This window comes from Phyllobates terribilis, unplaced genomic scaffold (assembly GCF_046119375.1).
Source record: "Phyllobates terribilis strain yellow unplaced genomic scaffold, ASM4611937v1 Scaffold_3__8_contigs__length_932513732, whole genome shotgun sequence".
In the NCBI taxonomy this organism is placed as follows: domain Eukaryota; kingdom Metazoa; phylum Chordata; class Amphibia; order Anura; family Dendrobatidae; genus Phyllobates; species Phyllobates terribilis.
This window is the reverse complement of record NW_027362763.1, coordinates 137,837,460-137,864,465: the sequence shown is the minus strand read 5'-3', so window position 1 is coordinate 137,864,465 and position 27,006 is coordinate 137,837,460. Positions and strand designations below refer to the sequence as shown.

General features: G+C 42.4%; 1 protein-coding gene across 2 annotated transcripts in view; it reads right to left on the bottom strand.

Annotated features, from left to right (window-relative positions):
• ROCK2 (Rho associated coiled-coil containing protein kinase 2) overlaps positions 1-27,006 on the bottom strand; it is a 163,392-nt gene that overhangs the window by 59,981 nt on the left and 76,405 nt on the right. For both annotated transcript variants that reach the window (XM_073674151.1, XM_073674152.1), the window contains exons 2-6: positions 20,355-20,436; positions 19,922-20,022; positions 19,294-19,431; positions 15,849-16,109; positions 2,542-2,686 (exon numbers count right to left, since the gene is read on the bottom strand). In XM_073674151.1, the coding sequence (XP_073530252.1) occupies positions 2,542-2,686; positions 15,849-16,109; positions 19,294-19,431; positions 19,922-20,022; positions 20,355-20,436 (727 nt within the window). The remainder of the gene's footprint in view (positions 1-2,541; positions 2,687-15,848; positions 16,110-19,293; positions 19,432-19,921; positions 20,023-20,354; positions 20,437-27,006) is intronic.

Sequence of the window (27,006 nt, the reverse complement as noted above, 5' to 3'; positions counted from 1 at the left end):
AGCCGTACAGTAACACGGGGAGATCACTTACCAAGATGGCAACAGAACCAGGGGAAAACTGGATATTAGAGGGGTGTAATATAGACATGGGGTATTCGGGTGGAATGGATAAAATCCATATAGAAACACATGTATACAGAATAAAGCCGGACCGTACGGACCCACCCCCACTCCAGTCACAGAAGAGGTGGAAGTCATTGACATGTCCTACACCCGCACAGCAAGAGGGGGACAAGAAAAAAGCACATCATGTATAAAGCCACCGCGGGATCCCCACCAATCCGAAATATAGAGTACCCCCTATGAAATGAGTCAATGGTCCCGTATCCGCACCACTGCTTCATTCATTGACTGTAGGACTTTGGAGATGGTCGAAAAGAGCGCTGAGAGAGTTCCAAAGTCTCATCCTCAACCCTGGTTGAAGTCCCAGCGGTGGGATCTCCAAGTTATCGCCCATTGTGAGGATATGTGATAACTTTCCCATTTGACGTAAAAGAAAGAAAGAAAAAGAGAAAGAGACACAACGAGAAAGAGAGAGACAACGAGAAAGAGAGAGACAACGAGAAAGAGACAACGAGAAAGAGAGAGACAACGAGAAAGAGAGACAACGAGAAAGAGACAACGAGAAAGAGAGAGACAACGAGAAAGAGAGACAACGAGAAAGAGAGAGACAACGAGAAAGAGAGAGACAACGAGAAAGAGAGAGACAACGAGAAAGAGACAACGAGAAAGAGAGAGACAACGAGAAAGAGAGACAACGAGAAAGAGACAACGAGAAAGAGAGAGACAACGAGAAAGAGAGAGACAACGAGAAAGAGAGAGACAACGAGAAAGAGAGAGACAACGAGAAAGAGAGAGACAACGAGAAAGAGAGAGACAACGAGAAAGAGAGAGACAACGAGAAAGAGAGAGACAACGAGAAAGAGAGAGACAACGAGAAAGAGAGAGACAACGAGAAAGAGAGAGACAACGAGAAAGAGAGAGACAACGAGAAAGAGAGAGACAACGAGAAAGAGAGAGACAACGAGAAAGAGAGAGACAACGAGAAAGAGAGAGACGACGAGAAAGAGAGAGACGACGAGAAAGAGAGAGACGACGAGAAAGAGAGAGACGACGAGAAAGAGAGAGACGACGAGAAAGACAGACGACGAGAAAGAGAGACGACGAGAAAGAGAGACGACGAGAAAGAGAGACGACGAGAAAGAGAGACGACGAGAAAGAGAGACGACGAGAAAGAGAGACGACGAGAAAGAGACGACGAGAAAGAGAGACGACGAGAAAGAGAGACGACGAGAAAGAGAGACGACGAGAAAGAGAGACGACGAGAAAGAGAGACGACGAGAAAGAGAGACGACGAGAAAGAGAGACGACGAGAAAGAGAGACGACGAGAAAGAGAGACGACGAGAAAGAGAGACGACGAGAAAGAGAGACAACGAGAAAGAGAGACAACGAGAGAGACAACGAGAAAGAGAGACAACGAGAAAGAGAGACAACGAGAAAGAGAGACAACGAGAAAGAGAGAGACAACGAGAAAGAGAGACAACGAGAAAGAGAGACAACGAGAAAGAGAGACAACGAGAAAGAGAGAGACAACGAGAAAGAGAGAGACAACGAGAAAGAGAGAGACAACGAGAAAGAGACAGACAACGAGAAAGAGACATAACGAGAAAGAGACACAACGAGAAAGAGACACAACGAGAAAGAGACACAACGAGAAAGAGACACAACGAGAAAGAGACACAACGAGAAAGAGACACAACGAGAAAGAGACACAACGAGAAAGAGACACAACGAGAAAGTAGTCCGCTGTCCCGTGCATATTTTTAATTCCAAACTATCAGATATTCTGGATTACAGGATGGCTGTAATACTTGGCTTAACATTTACTCAAAAAAGAGCTGAAAACCCGGGGGAGGGAATAGAAAAATAATCGAATTATGTTATTATCACTTTTTAAAATAGAGGAGTCCCATATTTGGTTCTCTATGGTCGGTCTCGTTCTGTTTGGTAAATTTCCAGAATTTGCATTTTGGTGCCAGAAATAAGTGCAGGGCTAAAAAAAAAAAAATTCTAGATTATCAGATGGTCCCCAATAAAACTCTTAAAGAACCATTATTTTAATAATTTCACTACATGAAAATGATAGAAAGATTTTGCTAACAGTCCAAACTAAAAAATCCCTTACTATTTTGTGTATACACTTACTATTCAAACCAATATGTTTCCGTGGTAACAGACTACAAACAAACCCCCAATGTAGTCAGGCCGCAGTCATGCCCATTCTACACGTCTCGATTTTTGAAAACACATTCAGCAGGTTAGCAAAAAAGTAGTGGACAGGGTTGGAAGTGAGAGTGTGGGATAAGACTACACACAGATTGTTTGTGGTCTGTTACCGTGGAAACACATAGGTTTGACTAGGAGCTGCAAATGGGAGATTTTTAAATTAGGACTAATTGCAAAATTAGCTTTATCATTTTATTACATATCCACTGGCTACATTAATGTATGTGGCATATTTCTAGGATCGCTTCACTTACCGACCAACATCTCAAACAGGAAGACTCCGACCGACCACCAGTCGCACTCCCGTCCGTAGTAGCCATCTCCGCCCTGAGACTTCAGCACCTCTGGCGATATGTAATCTGGCGTTCCCACGGCGGTGTCGCAGCGCACCATACCTGTCTAGGACATCAGGAGAACAAACCGCTAAGTTTTCTGGAAACCATTTTTAAAATAACTTTTTGGCTTTTAATAAAACGTTGTCGGGAGATAAAAATTAAAGAAAAAAGTTCTTCAACTTTCTAAGAAACAATGCAAATCAATTCTTCATCGATTGTACCGACGAGGCCCCGATATACACTGGTTATTAGAAAGACGCAGTTTTTTTTATTATATTAGTGGCATCATTCTTTTGCCCCCACTGATCCATACCAGGCAAAAGTCATCTAGTTTCAGGGATTTTTGTGAGGACGATAAATCCTTAAAGGGAATGTCTCATATTTTATTTTAGTAAGTATCTCTAGAACAAAAATATATATTTTTTTCTTTATTTTTAGGAACTTCCCTGGGTGGCAGCCATGTTTTGGACACACACTTCCTTCCTGTATTGTCTCTGTAGCCAGGGCTGACACGAGTACTGTCTCCATCCCCCACCAGAGAGCCACAGGGGAGCTGCGTACAAAGCCTTATCTTGTTTGTAGTGGTAATACCATGTCTTATAAAAGGAGTAGCCATTAAAGAACAATGTTTATTTAATAAAAAAAATAAATAAATAAAAAAAAAATTTAAAAAAAACAACTTTTCTCCAGCATGGAAAGTTATGAAACTTTGCAAGTCACTTTATTAGAGGATTTTTCTTAAAAAAAAAAATCCATGAAGTGACTTCCAAACTCCGGCTTTTTCCCAAGTCTATTTCCTGCCTTTAGCTGCATCCATATCAGCATGTACTCAATAGGAGTACAGATGATGGCAGTGACGGCTCAGTCCATGTCTCCTCCTCTGAGTGTCGCGCTTATTAGGTCTGCAGCCGCTTATCCCCACAGTTCGGGCTCATTCAGATGTCCATTCTTTACTATCTGTTCAAAGCATGGATGTGTTTTATACACAATCATTCCTATAAAAGTGAGTGGGGTCATCTCAGAAGTCCACAATTTCTGAAAAATTACAGAGACATGTCCAATTTTGATCCAAGCGTCAGATCAATATAGACAATGTAAGTCTATGAGTCTGTGAAAAAAAAATTGGATAAGATTTGGATGGTAACCGTGAGGTCTGATTTGCACAAACTGTCAGAAACGAGAAGGTGAAGAAACTTTTTTTTTCCATGTATGAGAAAAATGGACCAAGCTCCATAACCATATGTATTGTGCTAGAACACAAAAACATATAACATACATATACTTTAATGTATGCTCTTTAATATATACACACACACAAGAGGCAATATATCTATATGATATATATATCTATATATATATATATAGATATATATATCTATATATATATATATATATAGATATCTATATATATATATATATATATATCTCTATCTATCTATCTATCTATATCTATATCTATATATATACACACACACACACACACACACACACATATACACACAGTGTAGGAATAACACGAAAGATCACAAGAATACAGACAAATGGATGGGAAAACACCAGGATTAGAGTGACACTCTGCAATTTCAATGTCGACCACAAGATGGCAGTATATAATCAAAAGTGTGAAAAAACATATATACTTGCAATCAAGAGAAACAATGTAGTAAATAAGTAAAGCCAATGGATATAAGGCGCCAGTCAACTCACAAACATATCTGGGGTCCAACAAATAAGACCCCCAGAAAGGTTGATACCTAGACATAAGGGACGAGGTGGGTATTCCATGGCTCCTGGACAGAAACCCTGTGAACCGACTCTAGGACTAGTCCAGGGGGCTTTCCTTCACTCACATTAGTCCTGCATCACATACTATAATCATGCGCCACGGGCTAGTCAAGCAGGACTCTGCATTATTATTCCTCCCAGGGCATGTGCAGTGGTCTGATGAAGCCGGAGAGATTACACCTGGTTTCACTGTGCATCCCATGAGAGGCATAATGAAGCAGAGTCCTGCTCGACTAGCCCATAAAGGGGGGGGGGGGTAGTGATTGGATTATCAAATGCCAGACTAGTGTATGTAAAAGAACGCCCTGGTGGACTAGTCCCAGCTAAGGGGACCCGACAGGTTCCATTAAATTCTCTACTCTCTGATGAGCATGTCAGAGTCTGCACGGCAAAGCTGACAAGATCGCTGCAGAAAACAGGAAGCATCAGGCTATCGTGTCCGCTCTAGTGGCCAGTGTGAAAAATGCAGTATTACAAAATTGTTTTTCATTGATTATCATAAAAATATTTATAATAGAAACTAGATTTAATTAATTTGTAATTTTCTGAAAATATAGACAGCACTGTGCAAAAAAAATTAGGCAGGTGTGGAAAAAATGCTGCAAAGAATGATTTCAAAATAGAAGTGTTACTAGTTTATTTTTATCAATTAACAAAATGCAGAAGTGAATAAACGAGAGAAATCTAAATCAAAACAATATTTGGTGCAACCGCCCTTTGCCTTCAAATCAGCATAAACTCTTCAAGATATACCTGCACAAAACAGCGATATGTAGGTTTAAACAGACAACAAAACCAGCAGTGTAGGAGACTTAAAACTGGGTGAGGAACATCAAAATTCAGCCACAAGAGGTGAGGTTGTGAAAGACAGTTTCATGTCACAGTTCATACACCAAGGCAAAGCTGAGCACAGCAACAAGACACAAGGTAGTTAAGCTGCATCAGCAAGGTGTCTCCCAGGCAAAGATTTCAAAGCAGACTGGGGTTTCAAGATGTCCTTTTCAAATTCTTAAGTAGAAGCACCAAGAAATGGGAAAAAAAGGACCTTGTTTGGCCAAGGAACTAAGTGTGGCAGATAAAGACATATCATGCTTTTTTTCCCCCTTAGAAATCAGAAAATGTCCAGCAGTGCCATCAGCTCAGAATTGGCAGCAACCAGCGGGACGCAGCTACACCCATTTATTGTACGTAGAAGTCTAGCCAGAAACGGTCTTGATGCAAAAATTGCAGCTAAAAAGCCAAACAATCGACATGGGAAATATTGTAATATCTGTAACTAAAGAAGTTTGTTTGCGAGGGGCTGGAGAGTGGGACAATAATGAGCATCTGCAGATAGCAGTGAAGCATGGTGGAGGTTTATTGCAGGTCTGGGGCTGCATTTGAGTAAAAGGAGTTGGGGATTTGCCTAGGATTAATGGTGTCCTAAAGGCTAAGAAATACAGGCACATACTTTCCCATCATGTAATACCATTAAGGAGACATCTGATTGGCTCCAAATTTATTCTGCAGCAGGATAATGACCCCAAACATACAGCCAATGGTATTAAGATATAGCTTCAATATAAAGAAGAACAAGGAGTCCTGGGAGTAAGACCTGATCTCAACATCATCAAATTTTCAAATTTGTCATGAAAAATAGAATACTGCATGTCATTGGTACTAGATTCTGTGATGGGACTTTGAGCCAGGAAACTAGTCTGATTGCTATATGTAGAGTTGGGAATCAACATGGACTTGTGTCTTCTTTAAAACTACGATTACATGAAGGAACAAGCGACATCCACAGAAGATCTGTGGTTAGTTCTCCAAGATGTTTGGAACAACCTCCCTGTCGAGTTCCTTCAAAAGCTGTATGTGTGTACCTAGAAGAATTGATGAAGGCAAAAGGTCATAACACCAAATCTTGATGATTTAGACTTCTCTTTTGTTCATTCACTTTTCATTTTATTAATTGATAAAATAAACGATTAACACTTCTATTTTTCGAAGCACTCTTACATTTTATCATTTTTTTCCCCATATCTGCCAAAAACCTGATTCTGAAAACCCCAAAGAATTGCTAGGAGAAGCGAAGGTCGACCACACAGTTTCTTTACAACAGCCAACGCAAGGGATATGCAAGGTCAAGTGGAGCTGACTAAAACAAAGGGGGCGCTCATGTAATAAAAGGCCAGGAAGAACTCATCATAGTTGGAGCCATTGTTTGTGGCTCACCAAGCAGGGACTTCAGCGTAGTCTTCACCTAGATTGTACAGTCTGCACAAGTATACAAACGTGAAACCAAAACATGAGAAAATACACACAAAAAAAATATTATTTTGGAACACCATGAGAATTCCCATTATGTGTAAGTCCATGAGTGAGCGGTGACAGGAAGGCCTGCACTGTGACCGGAAACGCTGAAAGTTTAGTCAGCGGTGACTCAGGTTCCAATTTTGGCTTCCTAATACATGTTCCCTGCATCGTCTCCGGCCCTTATGTCACAACCTGCGGCCTTATCTGCCCCGTTAAAGGTCTAATGGAAGAAGTATATAGAGGAGGACAGCTGCGCTTTACAGAAACTTCTCCGCTTCGTAGATACATGTGAACCTGCTCTTCTTCCATACGGTCTGCATAAATAGATCATTTAAAGACATTCCTTACCCTAATGCATTAAGGATTACTATGGCAAAGGGTCAGTAGGAAAAGTATATTTTGAGCTTTTCCAGGCCTTAACGACCCTTTATCTGCCCAGACAATATTGTTTAGAGTGAGTAATCGCTCCATTTCACTGACTATATAAATTTAAGGAGGACCCATCTCCAAGTCAGAAGTGGACAGTTTTTGCTCTTACTTTATTCTCGCTGTTCCCCTGAGTATTCTGGTTTTTGTTTTTTAAAAATCCGACACTCGGTCCCAGAGATATGGGCCTTTTCATTTAGCGCTGATTTTTTTTTTTAGTCTTTACAAAGGTGGGAGTGGCTCACACGATTATCTGGGGGCGTGTCTGCATAATTACTCAGTGAGCCACACCCCTTCGATAAAGTCTAAAAATTATCCCCAAGTAATTTTTTTTTTTAAAAAAGCCCGTATCTCTGGAACCGTATGGCGGATATTAAAAAAACAAAAAACTGTATACTCAGGGGAACGGCAGGAATAAAACTAGAGCAAAAACTGTCCACTTTTGATTTTCTTTAATATTTCTAAAACCAAATATATAAAATTTGCAGTTTTAAAATACAAAATATTTCAGTTTTACTAGTTTATTTCAATATAATAAATGCATGTGACATGGTATAAATGGATTGCGCGTGCTGAACACATCCTCTCTCTCTGATTTACCCAGTTCTGTAGTAGAACATTCCCGGGGCATGACCATAGAACATTCCCAGGGCATGACCATATATGCAGCGAGCTACAATCTGCACAACCACAAGTATCCGGACAGGCTGTTCTGTAACACTTTAGTTGTTTCTGCTCGTAATAAAAAAGGCAGCCCTGTCTGTCATATGCGCGCGTCCTGACAGCTCTGCTGTGCAATAAACACAGTGTGGGACACTACATGTTGGGTTTGAAGCCCCATTTTTCTTACGCTCTCATCGGATAGTTGCGAGATTCCATTCATACAGACTTCTTGACAGATATTTTAAAAACTAAAAAAAAAGTGTAACAAATCACTTTAAACAGGATAAACCAAGTACCAGACTTTAATAATCTATCTGCATAAAAAGTTTTTTTTTTTTTTTTTTAAATATATATATATTTATTTATTAGGGGTGCAACCTTTTCCACCCAAGTTTTGTTTCATCAGTAGTACACATGAAAATAAGCCATTTTGTAAAACATTTTAAATCAGAGAAATCTGCTTCTTTCGTCTCCTATACTGATCATTTACTCTTAAGTCACAGGTAAAATCTGTATTCAGTGAAGACAGTTTTCCCCATTACTGAGATAGGAGATGGCAGTTGGTGCATTTAAAATTCTATGGAGAGGGGAGGAGCTAGCGGAACACACAGACATTATACTTCAAGTTCTACTGAAAGGACAGTTACAGTTCTCCATAGAACTTCATGAGCACCAACTGTCAACTCCTATCTCAGTAATGGGAAAATCTGAATTTACAGAAAAGAGATTTTACCTGTGAATTTAGAATTTTGAAAGTGAAAGTTTAGACTAGGAGGAGAAAGAAATAGATTTTTCTCTAATAAGATATATTAGAAAGTTTCTTATTTTCACGTGTACTAATTATTTATGGGGAATAAAAAATGAAATTAAAATGATGGTTACACTTTAAATATTTCCCTAAGTCATAATACAAATCAGAGGTGATTAGAAGCTGTTCACACTGCCAGATTATCGTTCCTGATAATCATGACGTATTAATGCACCTGAACGCCATTTGCATTATTTCCTCCCTTTCTCCCAGGACCCATAACCTTATTATTTTTCCATCGACATAGGCATATGAGGGCTTGGCTTTTTTTTAGGTTTTTGGGGTTTTTTTTTTTTGAAAAACTAGTTGTAGTGATGAATAATTTTTATAGTAAAAAATAACAGTCTCTAAGCTCAGCCTGATGCTGGACTTCACGGGAGTACCAAGATGGCAGTGATGGGGACCTTCAACAGGTCCTTGGTTGCCATAATAACCACATTGATGCAGAGGGGCTGATGGGTTGGTCAACACATCACATATTTACCACGAACGATGTGTTACCGAAAATGACGATTTTTAAGCTTGTTTCAAAACAATCATCACACCCGATGAAAGGGCGTTTTTCTCGTTCGTTTGATAACGTTCCTATGAATGCTTTTCCCCTTATTATTGGTCCGTCTAAATAGGCCACTTTCTCCTCTCCAGTAGGACTCATAAGCTGCTGATTTTGATATCAGGACTATACAGACATTGTAATGTGTATTTTCAAAGTAAGCACACCAGCCTCATCAGGTCTAAGATCTATTTAATAACCTATGTTGTTTGTATTTATGAAATCTAGTTTTTTAATCCATAAAAGGATCTATGGGAGATTGCCAGAGTTCTCCAGCCACTAATAAGGTAAAATTTAATCTTCATATTTTTTGGCATCGGCAGAAACAATACTTTACACTACAGTAAGAGCCAAACAATACAAACGTATGGCGCCCAAACCATCCGTCATTTAGACACTGCCGCTGCCAGCGGAGTCATTCATTCACCGCACACCTAGTGAATCGTTACTCATCACAAACCCATTTACTGAGACGACCAGAAGCTCGCGTGGGGAATATTGACATTGGAGCGCGCTCTCCCGGATAAATATAAGTCTTTGTTTCTCAAGACAACTGATATCCGCCGCTTATCTTGTAAAGCTCACCACATCGCTGGCTTATCCAAGGGCACTGCCAGACCGGGATTCAATAAAACCAAGTGCCAGCCTCTATTAAAAACAAGCGGTAGGACGGCTCGCCGCCACCGCTGCTGCTGTAAAGGCCTTTAACACCTTGTTAAGTGGCACTTAACTTCATGTACATGTTTGGGTTTTGCAAACAATTATTTCCTTTCCCCAATAAAAGTATCTTAATCGTGAAAAATGAGACACAGATTCTGAGAAAGGGTTAATGATGTTAATTGTTGGCAAACAGCCATTTTTTTTTTTTTATCCGTAGTTACATAACTGTGACACACGAACTATAGACTTTTTAGAGAAAGTCCTTTAAAGGGGACCAATCACTAAGTGGAAAGTGTCCAGTTTTGACCAGTTTATTATATTCCCGCTGTTCTCCCGATTATTCAGTTCTTTGTTTTATTAAAATCCGATACACGGTTCTAGAGATATGGGCTTTTTAATTTAGCAGCTTAAAAGACTCGCCCCCAGAGAGTCCTGGGAACCACGCCCCCAGAGAATCCAGAGAGTCACACCCCCTTGAGGAAGACCATATTACCAATAAATAAAAAGGCTCGTATCTCTGGAACGGTATGTCGGATTTAAAAAAAACAAAATCTGGCAAACTCAGGGGAGCATCAGGAATAAAAGAAGAGGAAAACTTCTTCTTTTAGAGACAGGTGACAGGTCCTCAAAGGATTATTTCATCCCTTTTCTGGGTAGATAGAGGTTTCCCTTCTCAGCTTCTGCTGGCATAATCAGCCAGCCCCACTGCAATCAGCTCATTCTCCCCCACAACAACCAATTTAGAACGGTTCTCTGCTTTGGATAATCCCTACTTATTAGAAGGGTTTTTTCACAAATCTCAAAGTGTCACAATGCAGGGACTCCAGTGATCACTTAAGTGTTTAATTTCCTTGCAGCTCCTCTACTGGGTAAAAAAGGCATTACACATAGCCTATTCAAATCAATGGGTTATCGTTGAACGGAAGACCCTCTTTGTAATTGCTTTCTACTCTGACCAAGAGGATCCTGAACAGAGGACTCTGTCCCTTCCATTAACGCAGAAATCTGTAATAGGGAACATGGAAATGGATTTCATGACCTGCACAACCCCTCTAGGCCAGGTTCAGACAGCCGTACTTTTGGGCAGTGTACTGTCCATGTGCTTTTCTAACCCAATAACACATAGAATGGAAAAGGACATCCGCTCACCACCGCACCGGAAGAAATGCTTAGTTGAAGGTTCTTGGATTCCTCAAGGTCGGTATCCTCAAGTAATGCAATAGAGTATAGGAAGGATTGTAATCCAGCACAAAAAAAAAAAAGTTAAAATTCCAAATTTATTCAAAGAATTACATGCGGTAAAAAGGGAAATCCAAAAACACTTTGAAACCTTACGCGTTTTGGTCTGTAACAAATTCGTACTCCTAGGGTTTACTCGTTTTCTATGAGTAAGGACTTATTACAGTTCGAAACGCGTAAGATTTAAAGAGGTTTTTGGATTCTTTTTTACCGCATGTACTTTTTAATAGACTTCGATTGAAATTTTAACTTTTTTTGGTGCTGGATTACAATCCTTCCTACATTCTATAACACAATATTAAACAGGTTCCCTGTGCATCCTATGTACCCTGTATTCTCATGAGCCACCGGTGCGTCTGGTATTCGCAGCCATGGCGAATTTTTTTTGCTTTTTAGTTTAGGTGATATATTTTGGAAAGGTTGACTGGCGTGGGAAATAGTCTTTCTTACGATGTTTTGTTTCCAATATAAAGTTTTTTTAAATCAATGAAAAGATGAGAATGTCAATGTCAGATCTCAAATACGATGCCAGGACTCCGCTCTATTCATTGTCTATGGGACTGTCAGAGATGGCCGAGCAGCACTTTGAGAGAACACTGTGGAGGAGGAATCAGAAAAACATGGCTTTTTTCTTCCAGAAACAGAGCCATGCTTGTCCACAGGTTGTGCAAGGTATTGCAGCTCAGCTTTTGTCTTCAGTGGAGCAGAGCTATAATACCACACCCTTGAAAAAGTGGGTGTCCCTTCTCTCCATTATTAATACTGCAACTAAAAAGAAGTTGTGCATCTTCTGACTAGTTGCAAAGGAACCTGTAAACAATTAAAACCAATTTGTTAGTGCCATGCTTTCTTTCTGTGTGCCAAGAAGAAGAAGCATCCGCAATAATCCAGCGTCATTATTAACAACAAAGATGTTATTCCACTAGGTGACCACTAGCTGGCGGCAGGAGCTCCGCTATCCTCACCATTTCATCAGACTGCACTTCCCCAAAAATATTCTATTCATCAAGCTCATTCCACACACATATATCCTGCTCCTATATGGCCACATCCAAGGTCTCCGGAGCGCCGGCTGGCACATTCTGTACTGCGAGCCCTGAGGAGCGGAAGCAGCGACTGTGACGGCTTCAGGAAGAATTTAATACAGGTCTCTGGCATCTGCGTCTGGAATGCCCATAGACTGAGCCTTCATTGTGACACCGGGGTGGGGGGGATTATACCAGCACAACGCCGACATGTAAAGATTAGGAAACCAGCCAGCAATTAGCTTCTATCAAAACTGCTGCAAGATACAGACAAATGGCTGCTGGCGGAGGAGCCGAGCCGTAGGTATACATCAGGAGACAAAAGCAAGAGATAACGAGCCTATTAAATGCACGAGCATACAATGTACGGAGACCTGGCTGAGGATGGAGCATGCCGAGCCAACCAAGGGTCACCGTAAAAAATTATATATAGAGAGAGAGAAATATTACATACACACATACACAATATATTACATACACACACAAAAAACAATATATTACATACATAATACACTGCTCAAAAAAATAAAGGGAACACTCAAATAATACATCCTAGATCGGAATGAATGGAATATTCTCCTTGAATACTTTGTTCTGTACAAAGTTGAATGTGCTGACAACAAAATCACACAAAAATCATCAATGGAAATCACATTTATTAACCAATGGAGGCCTGGATTTGGAGTCACCCCCAAAATTAAAGTGGAAAAACACACTACAGGCTGATCCAACTTTGATGTAATATCCTTAAAACAAGTCAAAATGAGGCTCAGTATTGTGTGTGGCCTCCACGTGCCTGTATGACCTCCCTACAACGCCTGGGCATGCTCCTGATGAGTCTCAGTATTGTGTGTGGCCTCCACGTGCCTGTATGACCTCCCTACAACGCCTGGGCATGCTCCTGATGAGTCTCAGTATTGTGTGTGGCCTCCACGTGCCTGTATGACCTCCCTACAACGCCTGGGCATGCTCCTGATGAGGTTGCGGATGGTCTCCTGTGGGATCTCCTCCCAGATCTGGACTAAAGCATCCGCCAACTACTGGACAGTCTGTGGTGCAACGTGACGTTGGTGGATGGAGCGAGACATGATGTCCCAGATGTGCTCAATCGGATTCAGGTCTGGGGAACGGGCGGGCCAGTCCATAGCTTCAATGCCTTCATCTTGCAGGAACTGCTGACACACTCCAGCCACATGAGGTCTGGCATTGTCCTGAATTAGGAGGAACCCAGGGCCAACCGCACCAGCATATGGTCTCACAAGGGGTCTGAGGATGTCATCTCGGTACCTAATGGCAGTCAGGCTACCTCTGACGAGCACATTGAGGGCTGTGCAGCCCTCCAAAGAAATGACACCCCACACCATTACTGACCCACTGCCAAACCGGTCATGCTGAAGGATGTTGCAGGCAGATCGCTCGCCATGGCGTCTCCAGACTCTGTCACGTCTGTCACATGTGCTCAGTGTGAACCTGCTTTCATCTGTGAAGAGTACAGGGCGCCAGTGGCGACTTTGCCAATCCTGGTGTTCTGTGGCAAATGCCAAGCGTCCTGCACGGTGTTGGGCTGTGACCACAACCCCCATCTGTGGACGTCGGGCCCTCATACCACCCTCATGGAGTAGGTTTCTAACCGTTTGGGCAGACACATGCACATTTGTGGCCTGCTGGAGGTCATTTTGCAGGGCTCTGGCAGTGCTCCTCCTGTTCCTCCTTGCACAAAGGCGGAGGTAGCGGTCCTGCTGCTGGGTTGTTGCCCTCCTACGGCCCCCTCCACGTCTCCTGGTGTACTGGCCTGTCTCCTGGTAGCGCCTCCAGCCTCTGGACACTACGCTGACAGACATAGCAAACCTTCTTGCCACAGCTCGCATTGATGTGCCATCCTGGATGAGCTGCACTACCTGAGCAACTTCTGTGGGTTGTAGAGTCCGTCTCATGCTACCATGAGTGTGAAAGCACAACCAACATTCAAAAGTGACCAAAACATCAGCCAGAAAGCATTGGTACTGAGATGTGGTCTGTGGTCCCCACCTGCAGGACCACTCCTTTATTGAGGGTGCCTTGATAATTGCCAATAATTTCCATCTATTGTCTATTCCATTTGCACAACAGCATGTGAAATTGATTGTCAATCAGTGTTGCTTCCTAAGTGGACAGCTTGATTTCACAGAAGTTTGATTTACTCGGAGTTAAATTCTGTTGTTTAAGTGTTCCCTTTATTTTTTTGAGCAGTGTATTATTACATACACACATAATATATTACATATATACATAATATATTACATACATACATAAAATAATCATAATATATTACATACATACACACTAAACACATATTATATTATATATACACATATGTATTTTATTTTTTTTATTAAATAGTCATTTATAGTATCTTTCTTATTACAGGGGTATTCCGCTTCGGGACTCTCAGAATTCACCAGTATGAAAGATCTGTGCCATCCGCCTCGCATCCACACTTCCGTTCCCTTCAAAGTTTATAAGACTAACAGAGATGGAAATAGCCGAGCGCTGGACTTGCCTAGATCCTATAAAGACTGAATAAAGCAACAGCAGGCATGGATAAATAGACCTGATGATGCTATTGTATTCGTTTTGATAATCCATGTTAGAATGACTGTACGATCCTTTAAAGGAGACTTTTCACCAGTATGAACATATTAAACTGGCCACAACATGGAATAGTGGCTGCAGAGCTGAGTAGGTTATAATTTATGTTATGTTTTTTGGGAAGGGAGTGGGGGGGGGGCCGGTGTATACTTCTTCCACTGCATGACATTGACCAATCATAAATAGGTGGTGTAATACAGGGGAAATAAAAACAAACACCCTTTGTGTCCCTCCTCCCTGTTGCGACTGAGCCTCCACCCTCCTAACCTGACTGACAGCTCCTCAGTGTCCCCCCTCCCTGCTGCGGAGATCGCACACTCCTCTGTACCACCTGCAGCTGTCAGTCAGGCTGGGTGGAAACTGAATACACTTGGACTCATAAAATACCTATCTTAATATCGGGAATATGCAGCCATTCTCTGACATGAATTTTCAAAGTAAGTACACCAGCCATTTCAAGTCTGAGAGAGCTAGTTGTAACAATATTGCTCGTCACCCAACTTTCCAAGAAATATGTATAGAATTTTTATATACAAACAGATGTAGCTCTCTAAGAGGACCTGTCTGCTCTACTGACATGTCTATTTTAGCAAATAATTGTCTTTGGGAACTTGTTTTCTCAAAACTTTGTATTGTGCAGTTCCTCTGTTATTCCTCCTGGAAAAGTATGACTAAATTGACAACTGGCCAATACCAAATCCTTTTGTTAAAAAGGGTGTGTCCCTAGACTCCGGTATTGTCAGCACTGATTGGACAGTTGCACTGCGATCACAGACACGCCTCCCACTACTATCCGCCAGCTGCCTATTTAACTGCTAGGAAGAATAACAGAGGAACGGCACAACACACCGTTATAAGACAAGACGGTGCAGAATGGTTATTCCATAAAAACTGATTATTGACTAAAATCGGGAGAGGTCAGCTCCGAAGCCCATAGAATAGTAAATGCAGCTCGGAACAATATCAGGAGATTCTTTAAAAATATGATTTGTAAACTGATGCCCAAAAAAGTGCCATTATAATTTAGTCCTACACCAGGTCTAAAATCACTGCAAGTGGGTGCGATGTCCCCCACCTACACATTAATCCCCCCTGGGAAGTCAGGCAATTATTGCAGATATAAGAGTATGGTTTCTTGACTTACTTCATCCATCTTCATACAGGTGCCGAAGTCGGCCAGCTTCAGGTGACCATGTTTGTCCAGCAGCATGTTGTCCGGCTTGACGTCTCGGTGGATCAAACCCATGGAGTGAATGGCGTCAAGGGCTAGGACCACCTCGGCAGTATAGAATTTTGCCCACTTCTCAGGCACATCGTAGTTGCTCATAAGGTTGACGAGGTCTCCCCCGGGCATGTACTCCATCACCATGTAGAGATACTTGTCATCTTGGAAGGCACAATTCAGCTGTAAAATACAACAAAGTCCTCAGTACGGCACAGGGCACACACAAGAGGTGATGGCGCAAAAAATACATACACTGGGCCGGAGTCTTCAAAGCTTTCACTGCAGAATTCTAGCATAAAACGTTGAAAAATTGCAAAATTTAGGCACCTAAATTTTGCAACTATTGGATTCTCAACGCCAGTTTCTCCCAGCTCAGGGCGGGACGGAGGTGTGGCGAATGACACTCGTCAAATTCATCATGAACATCTGGGTTCACTATGACACAAATCTTACTCCAGCAGGGACTGGAATAGGATTTGTGGCAAGGGGCACAGAGGTGCTCACCACTAGTCAGATGCCTCTTCATGAATCAGACGCGTCTGATTCCAGCACCCCGCCTCATCAAGATTAGGCAGAACAACGCGGGGGTCTTGTTGAATCGGACCCTTAGGGTGAACACATCTCTTCATGAATCAGGAGTGCTGGACGAGCATCGAACACCTCTGTCTGCGCCTCGCCACAAATCCTACACCAGTCCCTACTGGAGTAAGATTAATGCCGTAGCAAATGCCACCACCTGTCGCCACAACAAGATTCCGGCTCCGTCAAAAAGGCGTAAAGTCGCCATGAGCCGCCTAAACTTTTCAACTATTACACCAGAATTCTGGCGTTTAAGCTTTGATGAATCGGGCCCAAAAGGATGGAAACCTTGATAGGACTCCCATACCCACACACTTTGTAAGAACATAACGGAAAACCTCTGTCGATCAACTGCAGTTTCTTTAAATAAAAAAAAAAACCTGTGCTTTTGCTTTACTCACTGTTCCTGGGTCCAGTGTTCAGTCTCGGCTGCTGCTCCTGGTGTCTGTTATTGTCTGCAGCGCTGACATCACATCGACAGCGTTGCAGTCAATCAGTGAGCAGCTTGTGCTGTCAACCCTGGCACAGTTGCTGAGCTCACTGATTAGTGCTGCAGCACTGCAGACAATAACAGACACTGGAGACTTAACACTGGACCTGGGGAGGGTGTGTAAATCGCAGCTTGTTTTTTTTTTATTAAAAAAAACTGCAGGTGAGGGAGAGGGGTTATTATTATTCCTAACCTCATTTAACCCCTTAGTGACTGGACCAATTTTTTTTTATTTTTTTTTTTTTAATCTGACCAGTGTCACTTTATGTAGTAATAACTCTGGAATGCTTCATCATATCCCATTGATTTGGAGACTGTTTTTTTTTTATGACACATGATACTTTATTATAATGGTAAATTTAGATTAATATGTTTTGCGTTTATTTATAAAAACATCAGAAATTTGACAAAAATGTTTTAAAAATTGCAATTTTTAAACCCTTTCAATGATATCTCTTTAATCCCAATAGTCATACCACACAAAAACATTAATAAATAACATTTCCTTCATGTCGGCTTTACATCAGCGCCATTTGTAAAGTGTAGTTTGATTTTGTTAGCATTTTAGAAGGTTTAAAAATGTAGCAATAATTTTTCATTTTTTCAAGGAAATTTACAAAACTTTTTTTTATAGAGAGCTGTTCAGCTTTGAAGTGACTTTGGTGGATCCTATATGTTGGAAACCACCCAAAAGTGATACCATTTTAAAAACCGCACCCCTCAACGTATTTAAAAGGTGGCTGATGTAGCAAGTTGTCAGCTACAGTGTACAGGTGACAGCTACAGGACTGTCACTCGTAGGGGGACGCTAGTCCCTTATATCGCAGGTCAGTAAAAAGACGTCTGGTGGTCCTTAAGGGGTTAACAGGGTTTTTAGGATACCGGTTGGATCCATTTGAGGACGGATTTAGAGAAAAAAAGGAGGTTCAGCGCTAAAAGGGAAGATCCCCACTGATCATACAGTGCGCACCACCGCACAACCACATAAAGAAAAAAAAAAAAAAGCCCTACTGCTTAAAAAGGGAATTTATCATCAGGATTACTATGAAATCTGATAGCAGCATGATGATGGACGGGGTGGAGAGCCTGATTCCAGTGATGTGTCACTTATTGGGCTGCTTGCTGTAGTTTTGAAACAATCCCGGTTTTCTCTGCTGGAGATATAGCAGGTATCAGAATGCTGAGCTGTGTATGACTCCGCCCACACCACTGATTGGCAGCTTCCTTTGTACATGGTAAGCAAACTGCCAATCAGTGGTGAGGGCGGGGTTACACAGGTTAGCTGGACTGTCTTGCAGGTGACATTAAGTCCTGCAGTGAATCACCTTCTGACAAAACACTGATTGCATTGAAACAATGGCACACAGGCTAGTAAGTGACATATCGTTGGAATCAGAGTCTCTGTCCCTACTTCATGCTGCTCTCAGATTAAATAGCAAAAAAACTACTGATAGATTCCCTTTAAATGAGGTTTTATGTTAAATGTAATTTGAAAAAAATATGGATTTTTTTTTAAATATACATTTTTCATATCATGATCTTTATTTAAAAAAAAATAACATTTTTGCAAGCTTCACACTGTTCAGTTTCCTGTTGCAGGAAATCCACATGTACATTAGCAAAAATAGACTGACCCCGACACTGTCTTTTGTAGTGAAGCATCTAATGAGCGTGTGCAGACATCATTGTGAGGGGAGGGGGAGCTGTGACTATTGACCATTGTGATTGGTGGATCCTATGTTATAAGCAGTATAATCCTGCATCTGATGGTAACGAGATTTCTTAAAAGTCTTTTGTACAGAACAAGAAGTCTCAGGAAGTGGTCAGCGTGAAAATTACAAGATTTCAATTTTTTCACACAACATAAATGATGAGGTAAAAAAAAAAAAATATTGCCAAAATGAAAAATACATTTAAAAACATTAACCTGATCATACAACAGGTCATTTTCTAATGATACATTGCCTTTAAAGTACTTATGGTATATCCTATAAGGCAAAAAATTTACTAAAAGGGGTTATCCCTTTAAGAATACTTTTCGCTATAAAGCTGTAGATGTAAAACCATCAAACTTACCCTTCCCAGGTCCAGCGCTGAGTCTCCACCACTGCCCCGGTCTCTGTTAGTCTACAGTGCTGACAACGCGTTGACAGCGCTGCAGCCGATCAATGAGCTCAGCGGCTTGTCAGCACAGACAAATAGAGACTCCTAGGCAAAAGTTTTCCGAAATGGGACATCCCCTTTAACTAAATTAGAGAAAATAGGGGGAGGGGAGAAATAAATAAATAACATTACCTGAACTACCCACGGGCTGTTTGCAAAGGCCATGATATCCCTCTCTTCCCAAAAGAAGGCAGAATCCGATCTTTTTATCATTTCAAATTTACTTAGAAGTTTCATTGCATAAACTTTTTGTGTGCTTTTGTGCCGAACCTGTAAAAAAAGGTAAAAGGAGTAAATTAAAAAGAAATAAATCAAAAATCCTTATAGACAGAAAATCGCACTAAAACTGGAGGTATGTGATAACCAGGGGCGACACAGCCAAAAACATCACAGATGGGGAAACCCAAACCAATGGGGCAGGAGCGTGAAGAGCCGAACATTTCGGGACTATGAGTACACACGGGCAGCTAATGAAGAACCACCCGGGGATTGCGGAAATTAAGAGATTCGTCGACCTCCCATCCAGCGGCCAGACCACTACTGACCCGGTTGATGGACCGGAGCCCCACAAATCGATCCGCCCAACTCTACAAGACTTCTGCCATTTATATATTCTGCAGGCGTCATCAACATCTTCAGTATATAATGTGTCAGACACAGCGGGAGGTGTGAAAATGTTGCACCACGCGTTTCGATTCTGCGTATGCTCATTGCTAGGAAAGGAAGAACGAGCGTTCAGGCTCCTAACAGTGTTTCTTACCAGCTGGACTTCACCGAAGGCCCCTCGTCCGATGACTTTCACTACATCATAGTCTTCTGCCTTCATCTGTAATTGGCGAACGTCGCCCACAACTTTATCATCTTAAAGAAAAAAAATATCTTTATATATATATATGTAGCAGAGGTGGTCGGTCTCCAAGGGGATGAGCTGTAAACAAAAGTGTTAATATCTCAAGAATGGCTGAAAATTTTAATAAGTGTTAAATTGAAAAATTGCTCATATTTTTCAAGCGCCATCCTACAATATCCCAGTTATGAAGATGAGAATAACCCTTTAAGGTCTGTGCCGAGCTATATGAAAATACCTGAGCCTTAGAAAATTATCCCACCACTTCAGTACTGACGCACACAAAAAAAATGAAAAAAAAAAAAAAACTTTAGAAATAGAAGCAAAATTATACAAGAATTCTTACATCGATTTAGGAAGTTGTCAATGTTCTTGTTCTTTCGTAGTGCAGGGAAATCGAGGTCAAGGACCAAGGAATTGAGTCCATCCTAGAATGAAAGAAAACAAAAATGTCACACAAAGTTAATAGAAAGTGACTTGTTAAAGCACATCTTGGCTTTATTATTGGGCAGTGGTAGCCCGGCTTCAGCTGTTATGAAATGGGAGTTAACCTGGCCATACACAAGGATAACCTGCCACCAGACTGGCCAACAAGTCTGCTAACCAGAGACTGACCTTCATATATAGGTCAGTTTATTAAAAGGAGGACCTGTCACAAGGTAGAAGTGGCCATTTTTTGCTATTATTTTATTCCTGCTCCTCCCCTGAGTATTCCATTTTTTTATTTTTTTAAGATCCGCCAGACGGTTCCAGAGATATGGGCCTTTTTATTTTGCGCTAAATTTTATGGTCTTTAACAGGGGGCGTGGCTCACCGTTTTATGTGGAGGCGTGTCTCAGACTGCTCTGCGTTATTACCTAGTCAGCCACGCCCCTTTAGTAAAGCCCTTAAAAGTTAGCACAAAATTAAAAAGCCAGTATCTCTGGAACCGTATGGCGGATTTTAAAAAAGAAAACTAAAAACTACTCAGGGGAGCAGTGGGAATAAAATAAGAGCAGCACTTTGGACCTGGTGACAAGTCCTCTTTTCTGTGTATGGCCAGCTTCAGGGGGCCAACACAGTGCATAATAACATATTATACATATAAACATATTTAGTTCTAGGTTATATAGTAGTTATGTGGTCAGCCGCGGGCTGCGCATTTCCAGCCTGAAGGTACTTTAAGTGGTCTTGGATTACCTGAAATGTTTAGATGAACTCAAATAGAGATGAGGCACAATCATTAAGATTTTCAATTTCCTATTTTTAAACTATATGTGCACTAACTAAGAGGGCTAAATATTGTTTAATAACTTATTCAGCATTGTCATATATGGTGAAAATAAGTTTCTTTGACAAAAAGAGTCCATCAGGTTCAGCCCATTAACACCTAGCTGCTGGTCAGATTGGTGGTCTATGGATCCAAGTAAGACTCAGGGAGCTCTGCTTTGTATTTCTCTTTTCTACATTTTTCATCTTAATTGTCATCCACAACACAATAAACCCTCTTGTGAAAATTTTAAACAGGACCTTTCACCAGTTTGAGCATGTTAAACTGGCCAAAGTGGCTACAGAGCAGAGTAAAACATTTTTATTTTATCTTTTAATTTCTCCTCACATTTGTGGAGACATCAGTTTGTAAAGTTTAGGTTTAATTCATTCAAGTCAAGGGGAGTTACAATTTTTTTTTTCCTGTGGAGGCGTGTACTTCTTCCCTTGTATGACATTGACCAATCATAAGCAGGCAGGAACACCGAGTGGAAAAAGAACACGCCCCCACAACTGCTTAGAGCAGGTTTCTCAGCGTGAGACATAATTGAGAGACTGTCTTCTCTCCTCACTGATCACACTGCAGAGCTGTGTGTGATTACAAGTGCCAGGAGTAGGGCAGAGGTATGTGATTACTAACACTTTTCAACTTGAAAATCTCACAGCAGTCAGTGTGGTGGGCGGGAACAGCAGAGCTTTGTCTCATTGTAAACACCTTTGCAGTCACAGTTCTCCTTTCACAGTGCTGTCAGTTCAAACGTATCTCCTTCAACACACACTGACTGCCACGAGATGAAAGCTGAAAGGTGTCCGTAATCTCTGCTCTACTCCTGGAAGACTGTCGGTCTCACAAAGGAGAAAGCCTGCTCTAAGCTTAAAGGGGTTTTCCCACAAACTAAATTGATTTTAATCCACAGATCTTGGAATAATAATAAGTTCCACAATTGGATGTGATTAAATAAAATGTTCCTGTGCTGAGATAATCTTATAAATGTGCCCCTGCTGTGTACTGTGTAATGGCTGTGTCTGACCGTACAGGAACATGGTCTGATCATACCACATCTCCTGGGCAGGGGAGGAAGCAAAAGAGTATGCAAAAAGTCAATGGATCGGTGCTGGATCACAGATCTGACATGGGTGCCATAGCACCAGTGTGAACAGGTCATAGCCAGCTAATTTCTCACTTTAGCTGATGCATTAAAACAAAAAAAAAACACACTATGGATCTGTGGAGGAATGTTATGGAGTTTTATATAGCACCGTGCTGGTGCGGAGATATCTGGGGAAGCAGGAAGCCGGCAGTCTCTTCTCCAGATGTCAGGAAACCTGCCGCTGAAATGATTTCATGCTCTCCTTCCTCTGCGCTATGACAGATCTGTAAACCCCGGACCCTTCCTATTATCGTACTGTTCAAACAAATGACGTGTGGGCGACTTGCAGTCCTGGCAGAGCGGCTGCTAAACCTACAATCAGAGGAGAGTCCACAGCTTTTGGAAAGCCATTAGTAAAAGTAGGAGCACTGAAAATACACATCAAATAGTCGCGTCTATCCATTTAACTCATCAACCTTGAAAGAAAAGCAGCGCAAGTGTGCAATATGTGAGCGTCCACCCCGAGGTTACTCACCATAAAGGACTTCAGAATGATTACAAATTTATATATCATTGTGGGCGAAAAAAAACAATTGTTCAGAAAAATTCTAGTGGATGGACCCTGCCAGGTAGGGAAAGGTTTAGTACATAAGTGGTGGGGGCAGAGGAGGAGGGGAGCCGAAAAGGAGGCCGCGGCAGAAGGGGAGGCGCATAGGAGGCCGCGGCGGAAGGGGAGGCGCAAAGGAGGCCGCAGCGGAAGAGGAGCGCAAAGGAGGCCGCAGCGGAAGGGGAGCGCAAAGGAGGCCGCAGCGGAAGGGGAGCGCAAAGGAGGCCGCAGCGGAAGGGGAGCGCAAAGGAGGCCATGTCGGAGAGGGAGAGCAAAAAATTCAGAGGCGGAAAGGAGTGCCAAAGAGGTTGCGGCGGAGGGGAGCGCCAATGAGGTTGCAGCAGAGGGGAGTGCCAATGAGGCAGTGACGGAGGGGAGCGCATAAGAAGCTGCGGCAGAAAAAAAGGCAACGGCAGAACAGAGCGCAAAAGAGGCCGTGGCGAAACGGAGCACAAAATAAGCAGTGGTGGAAGGGAACGCCAAAAAGTATGCTGCGGAGGGGAGCGCCAAAAAGGCCATGGTGGAGGCGAGCGCAAAAGAAATAGCACTGGTGTAATGTAGCTGGAAAGAAGGTTTACAAACTACTTAGTCACACTGCGTTGTGTAACGCCTGATGTCTTTGAGCACACAATTCTCATGTGCACAGTCATACTAAGATATAATGGTGATTGCAGACACATGGGCAGTGCGGATCACGTCTGGGCCACCGATCGATCATACATCAGATGTTAGAGATGCTGGCCAAACTGGCAGCGAACAACGGACCAGTCTGCTGTCCATGGGAACAATCACACAGATAAACAGGCCAAAGTACAAAGCAGAAAAAGAGGAAGGAAAACTGCTGAAGACACTAAACAAAGCAGCGTGAAGTCATCGGCCAAAAAAGGGAAGCAGAATATACAGTTATTACAACCGTGGAGAAGGTCCCCGGGTGTCGGGGGAGGGCATCAGCAAGGTACTTTTTATTTGCTAGAAAAGTAGGAGGCAGGTGAAGCACATCCATAGACATTAACATGGAGTCAGCCCTTCTATAACGGTATAACAGATACCGCTCTTCTGAGAAGACTTCAGCAGATTGTGGAGGAGTCTATAGGGGATTTTTTTCCCATTCGTCCAGAAGATCATTTGTGAGGTCAGACCCTGATGTTGATGCTCATAATCTCTGTTCTAGATCATCCAAAAGGTTGGTTGGGGTCTGAGCTCTGTGTGGCCGGCCATGTTCTTCTACCACACTCCCCCTCCCTCCATGTCTGTATGGACCTCGTGCACTGGGTACAGTCATGGGGAACAGAATAGGGCCTTCCCCAAACTGTAATGAGAAAGTTGGACACTACAATTATCCACAATGTGTTGCATGATGAAGAATTAAGATTATTCTTCACTAAAGCCCCCGTCTCACATAGCGAGATCGCTGCTGTGTCACGGTTTTGGTGACTCACCAGCGACCTCACCAGCGATGTCGCTATGTGTGACACTTTGCAGCGATCAGGCCCCTGCTGTGAGGTCGCTGATCGCTGCAAAGTGTCCTGGACCATTTTTTGGTCTTTGCTCTCCCGCTGGTCAGCACACATCGCTGTGTGTGACCAGCGGGAGCAGCGATCAGGCTGGTAACTATGGTAAACATCGGGTTACTAGGGGCACACGCGCTCCTAGTAACCCGTTGTTTATCATGGTTACCACTCTGCTACAGTGAGCGTGAGGTTACCACTCACTTTAGCAGGCTGGTAACCATGATAAACAACGGGTTACTAGGTGCGTGTGTGCCCCTAGTAACCCGATGTTTACCATGGTTACCAGCCTGCTCCTGCTTCAGCAGGCTGGTAACCAGGAGCAGGACATCGTGGAAAGATTCTTTCCACGATGTCGCTGCTCCCCTGATCGTTGGTGAGCCTGCCTGTTTGACAGCTCACAAGCGACCACATAGCGACGCAGCAACGATCCCTGACAGGTCGTATCGTTGTCGGGATCGTTGCAGCATCGCTAAGTGTGACGGGGCCTTAAGGAGCAGAGCCTGACCTTTGGAAACTAACCCCATAGCGTTATCCTTCCTCCATCAAACTTCACAATGCGGTCAGGCGGGTAACGTTCTCCTGGCATTCACCAAACCCAGACTCCAGATAGAGAAGTGTGATCCATCACTGCACAGAACACGTTTCCACCACTCCGGAGTCCAATGGTGGCCGCTTTACACCACTGCATCCAACGCTCAGCATAGTGCTTGGTGATGTAAGGCTGCATGCAGCCAACAGTCTAATGTGTATGGGGCCCTGCCGATCCTATTGTTCTCCTGGAGATAAGCCGCTGGCAGACATGTTTGTCTCATAAAGAATAGAGGAGCAATTGACCGACAAAGCGCTCCTGTGTATGGGAGAGACAGGAGAGATGGCTCCCGACTTAAAGGTCATTCAGAAGTTTGTCCCAATACTTTTGTCCATATAGTGTATCACAGCCAAAAAGTAATTTACTCCGTAGGTAGAAGAGAGGATCATAATTAACAAAAAGTGTAGCCGCTACAGACAGGAACCCACCTAGATCTATACAACGGTATCAGTGAGCAGAAGACCCCCACACAGGAGGAGAGTAAGTGTAAGCACATGTGCAGATAAGAGAGGAGCAATGAACCTGCTCCCCATCTGTACAGTAAAGCTGCGCACAATTTCCTGCGCAGACACTCGCTTACTGTCACTCTTAATTCTCCGAACATTTGGTATAACCCAGACATACATATCAGAGGAAGCGTGCTCCTAACAAAACAAAGACATTACTAGAAAACAAATGTGTTGGCAAATATGTTCCAGCAAAGCCATTAATCATAATGTACTCAGGGAAAGAAGAAGTGCAAACCTAAAAATATACACGGATGTATTGGAAGGCGCCTTTAAATGGCCGCTACCGTTTCAATAAACTTTGCATAAATCAATAGTACAAGCAAAATAAGAAAAATCTGCTTTATCCTCCACTTAAAAGCCACATCCCTGCCTCCAAAACTCATCATTTACTCTGAGAAATAGCTAAAATCCATGTTCAGAGGGACAGACAGGTATCAGATATCAGCGGCCTATTGAAGTCTATGAAGAGGAGAAAGAGTGAGAGACACAGACAGATCTTACTGCAGCTTTCTAGTAAGTATTTACCTCACCCCAGTAGTACTGCTGAATTATGTCCTCTTTGCTGCTGCATCTGAACACGTGTTTCCAAGAGACAGGAGAGCAGGGATCCCTCGTGTCCGTGTGTGCTGTGTATGAGAGACGTAATGTCAGCTGGTCTCCCCCCACTAGCTCAGAGACAACTGAAAATTAGAACCTGCAGAGGGGAAAACTGGTGACAATTCAGGATACAAACAATTGGCCTTCTGTGGTATTTAAAGGGGTTATCCAGGACTTTTTTTTCTGTTTTGTTTTAACTATTGGCCTAAGAACTAACAGACAGATAGCGGCTAACTACCTGCCTGTTTTGCCCAGTGCTGATCTCTGCCAGCACAGAGCAGTCATGAGCCACTCTTGCCAGCGATCCCTAGTGCTGCAAAGTCACAGTTTTAATAAACCTAGGCTCATCTGATGAGCAATGCAATAAACGCAAAAAGAAAAAAAAATGCATTTTAAGCACAAAACATACTCTAAAGTGGTAGCCACTAGGTGACTCCCTTCTACCTATCTTGATGTTGACTCCATTGGTCAAGTGTAAACAGTCTCAAGAAGCGGAGACTCAGACTGATTACAGGGAGCGGAGGTCTTTGTCTCTCTGCTCCTGCTCTCCTGTCTGAAAAAAAAATACATGCAGGCATAACAAAGATGGGCCGGCAAGTCATAAGACAATCAATTAATGCAAGCTTGAAAATGAAGGGAAAGGAAGTAACAGGACATATGGTGCTGTTAGAATGCTGGTGAAGAGGAACCACCCAATCAAAAAAATTAACTATAAATTATAGCGCATCAGACTCAACACAGTTCCTAGACATATAAGGCTGGCGTGCCTTTGTGGGGGTGAGAGCAGCAAGAGCATGCTTTTCTACAAGTTTTGTGCGAAAGATTATGTTTTAAACATCTTGCTGA